Source organism: Myotis davidii, unplaced genomic scaffold (assembly GCF_000327345.1).
Source record: "Myotis davidii unplaced genomic scaffold, ASM32734v1 scaffold240, whole genome shotgun sequence".
In the NCBI taxonomy this organism is placed as follows: Eukaryota; Metazoa; Chordata; class Mammalia; order Chiroptera; family Vespertilionidae; genus Myotis; species Myotis davidii.
The window spans coordinates 2,339,616-2,348,121 of NW_006292334.1; the positions used below are offsets into that span (position 1 = coordinate 2,339,616).

General features: G+C 33.9%; 1 protein-coding gene across 1 annotated transcript; it reads left to right on the top strand.

The window, feature by feature from the left end:
• Window positions 1–6,694: 6,694 nt before the first annotated feature.
• On the top strand, window positions 6,695–7,406 carry LOC102764550 (M-phase-specific PLK1-interacting protein-like). The gene is given in 3 exon segments (XM_015565316.1): window positions 6,695–6,791; window positions 6,847–6,956; window positions 7,052–7,406. Coding segments are annotated over 3 exon segments (396 nt in total). The 5' UTR covers window positions 6,695–6,706; the 3' UTR covers window positions 7,253–7,406.
• Window positions 7,407–8,506: the final 1,100 nt, after the last annotated feature.

Here is an 8,506-nt window from a genome sequence, read left to right on the forward strand (position 1 = left end):
GAGAACAACAGTATATATCTATTGGAATATCAGTAATAGAGTGTAAGATGATTTAAGATATAGCCCCAGAATATGTTGGACAATAAAGTACAACAGGAATAAAGTAAAGAAATAATTCCTCAGAAAACCTTGTTGAATTAGTTAATGCATATAGTAATATAGCAATAGTTTTGTCAATCAATCAAAAATAAATTATAGAAAAATATATTGTAATGAAGCCTTTGGTGATGATTATATGATAATATGATATTCTCAATAGCTATAGCTTCTAAGGCAGCAGTTCTCAACCTGTGGGTCGCGACCCCTTTGGGGGTCGAATGACCCTTTCACAGGTGTCACCTAACACCATTGGAAAACACATATATAATTACATATTGTTTTTGTGATTCATCACTATGCTTTAATTATGTTCAATTTATAACAATGAAAATACATCCTGCATATCAGATATTTACATTATAATTCATAACAGTAGTAAAATTAATGCATATAGTAATATAGCAATAGTTTTGTCAATCAATCAAAAATAAATTACAGAAAAATATATTATAATGAAGCCTTTGGTGATGATTATATTATAGTATGACATTCTCAATAGCTATAGCTTCTAAGGCAGCAATTCTCAACCTGTGGGTCGCGACCCCTTTGGGGGTCGAATGACCCTTTCACAGGTGTCACCTAACACCATTGGAAAACACATATATAATTACATATTGTTTTTGTGATTAATCACTATGCTTTAGTTATGTTCAATGTGTAACAATGAAAATACATCCTGCATATCAGATATTTACATTACGATACATAACAGTAGCAAAATTACAGTTATGAAGTAGCAACGAAAATAATTTTATGGTTGGGGGGGTCACCACAACATGAGGAACTGTATTAAAGGGTCGCGGCATTAGGAAGGCTGAGAACCACTGCTCTAAGGCAATACAAACATAACAATGGAGATGTAAATGTACATCTGGAGGTGCCCTAATTTGGCCCTAGAGTTGAAAATTCAAGAGATACATTATGTATTAGAAAAAGAACTGAATTCGAACTTAGAAGATCTACTACTAGCTGCCTACTTAATAGCTTGTGAAACCTGCCACTCAGATTTTAAGTGAATTGTCAATGTCCGTAACAAAAGAGAGAGAGAGAGAGAGAAAAGAGAGAGAATACAGAGTATAAGGAGAATCAATAATAACCACAATTTTAAAAATAAAACATCTAATATAAAATACTGTGCATGTTAATTACACTCACCTCAAACTGCAGTTAAGATTTAGTAAAACAATGTATTGGAAAGTAGCCCAACAAACTGCAAATGAGACTATCAACTTAGATAGTATTATTGTTATTACAGTCATTGCTATTATTAATAATGAAAGGGACCTGATTAAGTGAGGAACTCGAATCTGACTAGGGAAGGTGTTGGGGCCCACGGTGCTAGTGTGTCAAGCAATCAATAACCCTCTAACCTAGAGTGCCTAGTGACCTCCTGAGCAAAACGCTAGACACCAAGAAAACAGAAATAAAGGCAGTAATGCTTTGGGCATACTTATAAGCTCCTTGAAAAAATCAAGTAAATTAATGGATTTGCTTTATTTCAAACGTTTATATAAGTATGCTTTAAGTAGTAGGAATGCTGAAATTATGGCAATTGTGGAGGTTTGGAAAATGTCCCAAATTTTCTGATGAAAAGCATTAATAGGGAATAAGTCACTTGTATTTAGAACTTGGAAAGTGAAGGAAAAAATAAAAGAAGTAAATATTAGTGTCCAGTATGTGCCAAACACTATTTTATAACTTTTCATGTTGACATCTCATTGGACCTTCTAGATAACATTCTCAAGTGACTGCTATCGCCTCTTTTTTTAGAAGAGAAAAATGACATCCCAGGGGATAATTTTTCAAGGTCACACCTAGATGACTGTGTGTGATGTGTTTAATACGAATTCAAGCTTTTCAGATCCCAGCATATTTGCTCTTTCTTCTTCATCACACTTTCTGTAAAAGGCACTGAGATTAAAGAAAAGACTGACTAAATAATTTTCTAAGATAAGAATAAGAGGTGGATAAGAGATGGGAAACTGAATGTGACATTTAATTCTCAGTTATCATCCAACTTTAAGACATAGCCAAGCCAAGAAAATTGACAAATAATTCCAAATAGAGGGAATAGAATTATGTTATTTAAATTTTCCCAAAGTAAATCATTTCTTACATTCAGGTTGCAGCTTGGAACATCATTTATCAAACATATAAAGATTATGTTATCAAAATGGTATTACTAATAATTCTTTATCTATGTAAACATATTCATTTTAATAGAATTCTATCTTAAAAATTGCCACTCAACTTTCAATTTTCACATTACTCTGTAGTCACAAAATAATTAAGGCTCCTAGACACACCTAGATCTACCGTAAGCAGCATCTAATTTGAATTAATATTCAGACACCTATTGAGTACTTTTCATGTCTCACTGTCCAACTTTTTCATTGTAGAGGCCATAGATTAAATATTTAAAGTGTGGATTCTGTACTTGGAACAATGTAAGATTAAATCCTGAATTAAACATGTATTAGTTTTGCAAACTTGGGCAAATTATTTTGTCAATTAAAGCCTCATTTTTTATTTTAACAACATCTAACTCAAAGTTTTATAATAGTTAAATGAGATATTTATGCAAAATATTTACAATACTTGACATATAGGTTTGCAACAAATGAAAACTATTTTCATTAGTATTTGCTTTTTAAGCTAGACTATCAGGTTCTATTTCTACTCAAGGATGAAACTCATACAACATCTTTTTGCCTGGTTCATGTTCTTTTTGCATAATTATGATGAATGCAATGAAAAAAAATTAAGAAAATGGAGAGAAATTTTATGTCCATGAATAGGAAGAGCATATTTTCAAGAGGTTGATTTTTCTTATCTTTATCTATAAATTCAATGCAACCTCTAAAAACAACAGTGATTTCTTTGGTGGATATTGACAAACTTACTCTATAATTTATATGGAGAGGCAAAAGACACAGAATAGCAGACTCATTATGAATGAAGACCAGCCCTGGCCATGTGGCTCAGGGGATACAGTGTCAGCCCATGTTGTTCAGTGAATAGAGTATCTTGGTGGCAGGTGACCTCGACCTACCTAGGTTGCAGGTTCAATCCCCAGACCCGTCAGGGTATGTGTGGGAAGCAACCAATTAATGTGTCTCTCGCACATCAATGTCTCTCTCTCTCTCTCTCTCTCTCTCTCTCTCTCTCTCTCTTTCCTTTTCTCCTCACTCCCTTTCACTATCTCTAAAAATAAATATCCTCTGGTAAGGAATAACAAAAAATAAAATAAATAAATAAAATGGTAGGAAAAAAAAGAGAGAACAACAAATTTGGGGTACTGATATTACCTGACTTCTAAACTTATTATAAAGCTACAGTAATCAAGACAGCGTGGGATTGATAAAAAAAAAAATACACAAGCACTGGAACAGGTTAGAGAAATCAGAAATAGACCCTCATAAATATATTCAACTGATCTTTGACAAAAGAGCAAAGGTAATACAGTGTAGGAAAGGCGGTCTCTTCAACAAGTGAAGTTGAAACAAGTAGACATTCACATGCAAAAAAAAAAAAAATGTAGGCACAGACATTGTATTCTTCACCAAAAAATGACTCAAAATCAATTATAGCCCTAAATGTAAAATGTAAAACTCTAAAACTCCTGGATGATAACAGGAGAAACTTAGATGTCCTTGGATATAGCAGTGGCTTTCTAGGTACAACACCAAAGGCATAAATCATGAAAGAAAAAATTAATAAATTGGACTTCATAAAAATTAAAAACTTCTGCTCCGCAAAAGACAGTGACAAGATGAAGAAATTACAATTACAAACTGGAAGAAATAGTTGCAATAGACACATGATAAAGGACTATCATTCAAAATATATAAAAGATTCTTAAAATTCAACAATAAGAAAATGGAAAACCCACTTAAAAAAAAATGGACCAAAATTCTTGAAAGTCACCTCACAAACAAGTTATACAAATGGTAAATAAGCATATAAAAGGATGATCCACATATATGTCATGAGGAAAATGCAAATTAAAACCACAGTAAGACATCATTTCACACATATTAGCATGGCCAAAATCCAGAATACTGATAATACCAAATAATGTTGAGGCTATGGAGTAACAGGAATTCTCATGCACTGCTGGTGGAATGGAAAAATGGTACAGCCAATGTGGAATGAAGTTTGGTAGCTTCTTACAAAATTAACTGTTACCATATGATCCAGCAATTGTGCTTCTTGGTATTTACCCAAAAGAGTTGAAAACTTATGTCTGGACAAAAACCTACAAATGGGTGTTTACAGAGCTTTATTTATAGTTTCCAAAACTTAGAAGCATCTAAGATGTCCTTTAGTAGGTGAATGGATAAATAATATTCCATCTAGACAATGGAATATTATTCATTGTCAAAAGAAAGGAGTTAAGAAGCCACGAAAGACACATGGAAACCTTAAATGCATATAACTAAGTGAGAAAAATTCAATCTGAAAAGGCTATGTACTGTATGATTCCAACTACATGACATTCTAGAGAAGGCAAAACTATGAAGGTAATTTTAAAAAGTCAATGATTGCCAGTATTTAGGGGAGAGAAGAAGTAGAGCCCAGAGATTTTTAGGGAAGCACAAGTACTCTGTATTAGATATATAATCAATTTGCCTGAACACATAGAATGTAAACTATGGACTTTGGATAATTATAATCTGTGAATGTAGGTTCATCCTTGGTACCTGGGTAAAAAAAAAAAAAAGTGTGATGTTGGTGAATAATGTTGATAATGGGGAAAGCTATGTATGTGTGGACGTAGGGGCTATATAGGGAATCTCTGCATCTTCCTCTCATATTTTTGTAAACCTAAAATTGCTCTAAAAAAGAAAATGTTTAAAAAATAAAACACATAAAAGAGCTATTATTAATTAATGAATGAACAATAAAAACATATACTAATAACATAATAAGCAAACTATGTGAACAATTACAGAAATAAATGAAAAAAAACCTGTTCAAAACAGAAACCAAAGGCATAAAAATTAAAATTGCAATTTATTTTGGGGCAAAAGTTAGATACATTGTTAGTGATAATATATAAGTAAAAAACTCTGAACTCTCTCTCTTTTACAGCTATCTCAATATGTGTCATGTAAATATTAAAATATGCAATGCCAATTTGTTTATCACAATGCTAAAATGTTAAAACTTTCAGTATGACCTAGTTGAAAGATTGAATAAATTCTCTTGTAATTTCAAGGGAGTGTATTTTGAAGCTCTAAAACATCTTTAATCTTTGTTAAGAAGAGTAATATATGGCAAAATTTAATTATGTGTTAATTAAAACAAATTTCAATTTTATGGGGATATGTAATATTTTAATGTCTTATTTTTTATATTTTCCAAATTTGTTACAATGTACACACAGTATTTTTGGTAATCAGAAATAATATATTTGAAATAAGAGATCAGTAATTTCAGTTATTCTTCTTTTACTATAGCTACATGTACCTTGGTGGATCCTGAGAAGTGTTCAAAATCTTTTGGTTTCTGTAGGAGACGCTGTTTTAAAACAGAAAAGCAAATTGATATATGTTTGTCACCAAGTAAGATTTGCTGCTTTGAGAGGGATTTTGAAGACGATTAATCTGGAAAGGAAGATGTACCTCTACCCAAAGAAATCATGTGATCACCAATGCAGAGAGAGATAGAAACATAAGTAAATAAACACATAAACCAATGTTGATATCTTCCTTTGTAGGCACTATTTATGTCTTCAATGAAATGAGATAGCATCTTTTTTATTGTGTCTACACTAGAGGTTTTGGTAGAGGCATATTATGGATAACATGTTTGCTTCAATTTAGGACCACTTTTGACATGCTATGGTTCAACTAAACTTAAACAATTAAACATTTCCCAACTTAACTATGATCTCATTACAAATTTGATTCATAAAAATTAACCATAGGCTTATCAATTATCTAGCTGTCATCAACATGTTAGTGATGTTAAATGACAGGACACCTAAGTAATGTTATGAATACATAAGTAACAGCAGAGCATAGGGATACCCATTGGCCTTTCCTCTCTTCTCTCAAGTTTCTGCTCATTCAAAAAGGCATGTTAATTGAACACTATCTGATTCTAGTATTATTAATCTGGGTTTAAATACAATCTGAACTTTGGCTAAAGAATTTAGACTCAAAATATTAGCTCAGCATTTTCTTAATTAGTTCTGGATAGCATAGGAAATGCATAAGGTCTGTTATTTCAGCCTCAATATAAGCAATAGACAACCTAACTAGCTCTGTAATGCTGAAGTTAGGGAAGAAAAATGGAGACTGAAATTTTTCCAGCTAAAACAACCCTTTATTAATAGTCTAACAGCTTCCCAAAAATATTTATTAATTAACATGTCCTTTTAAACTATCTGAACTACTGGTCCAAGATTATTGCTTTTTTTTTTTTTTTTTCAATTAGAAGTCTGGTGAGACAAGTGGGAATTTCCAACTTAAACAGCTTGTAACTGGTCAGGCATCGTTTTTAGCCACCAGGAATTTAGGTGATGTGTATCTTTAAAAAATGTTTAATTCAGAGTCAAGACAATTCCGGGGACCCGGGAGTAAGGCCTTCCTCTGTCGCCATGCACCGACAGAACTTCCGACCCCTGACTCCTCCTTACCCCGGCCTGGGTGTAGGAGGTTGGAGCAGCGGGAGCAGCTACTGGGGTACCTCCCCTCGGGACACGTACGGGAGCCCTCCCCCCCCACCCCCCCAGGGGCCGGTAGGGGTCTCCGTCCCCTGGTGGCTACTACCCTAGCTCCTACTCCAGGTTCCCCGCGGGGTCCCAGCAGCAATTCGACTACTCCCCAGGGCAGCAGACCCACCCTCAGGTAATACATAGCCAGCGTTTGCGGAGTTCTTACTGTATGGCAGGCATGGTACCAGTAATCCCTGTCCGTGGATTATTTTTTCCATCCTTTCTGAGGGTTCTCCAAGGACATCTACACCTTTTGGATCAGGGCGTGGTAGAGAAAAAAGAATGTCTAATGAGTTGGAAAGTTATTTCAAACCTTCAATGCTTGAAGACCCTTGGGCTGGCCTAGAACCAGTGTCTGTAGTGGATATAAGCCAACAGTACAGCAATACTCAAACATTCACAGGCAAAAAGGGAAGATACTTTTGTTAACGTTTCTGAAATTCACCTGGAAGCTTCATGTGTCAGGAACATCTTGGACAAAACTCACTTGTGTACCTAAGTTGAACCCTGACATGGTGACTTTGACTGAATAATTAGTTGAGTCTTCTTGGTATTTTTCATCGTGTCAAATATTGTTGGTATTAGAAAAATATGGTAGGATAATTTGCAATATTTCCCTGAAAGTGCCTACCACATTTTAGAAGATTTACAGTTTCCAACTATTCAACATTTTTGGTTATATAATGGTCATTTTGTCTTTTAATGTTTTTCCAGTGTTTTAAAATAAAACATTTTGTCTTCCTAGCCAAAAAAAAAAAAAAAAAAAAAAAATGTTTAATTCATGTAGAATGTACAAGTTAGAGGCAAGGAGGATAACCCAAACCTACACAATCACAAATCAGATACCATGAGGATTAAATTTAATTATTTCTGAAGAGAATAAAGAAAAAGCTCTAGGGGTAAGGAACAAGTTAAAAAAGTTAAGTGCAATAACACATAAGGCAAAAATAATTCAAGATTTATATTAAAACTGTGAAGAAAGATTTTGGATAGTGGTGATGGCATCATAGTAGCTTAAAATAGAGCAACTAAATGGTGAAGTCAAAATTCATGAAAAAATTTACAACAAACTAAGTGACAAGATATCACGACTTACATTATCATATAGATGGGAAGAGAAAAAAGAAAATCAAGAGCTTAAAGGCCTTTGTGGAATCTATATCTGTGTGGGAGAAATCCTATGAAGAAAAGCAACCTTTTGATGGCTCTGAGAATGGACGATCCCCAGAGTGCCAACAACATTCACAGGAAGGATAGCATGCCAATTTGATTCCAGCAGCTATAACTGGGAGGAATTTTCCAGTCTAATGGTGGGTAAGTGAAGCAATAATAGGCAGTGACTGCCAGGGCTGGAGAAATCTATTCTTCTGAACCCAAACTGACAAGACAGGACTTCTATTAGAAAAACAAAACAAACAAACAAACAACAACAACAAAGCTCCTGGGAGTGTGTATGTGTGTGTGTGTGTGCGTGTGTGTGTGTGTAAAATGGAATTTCAGATACACATTAAAGGAGGAAAAGAAGCTGAAATGAAGCCAGTCACCAAAAGGCTAAAGCAAAGGCTATTTTATTTTCCATATGGTGTGTGGGTAGCAGCTGTTTTACAGATTCTCGTTGGCTTTTTATTATGACTATATAAAAATATGACTATAAAAAATAAACCATAAGAACAAAATAAGATG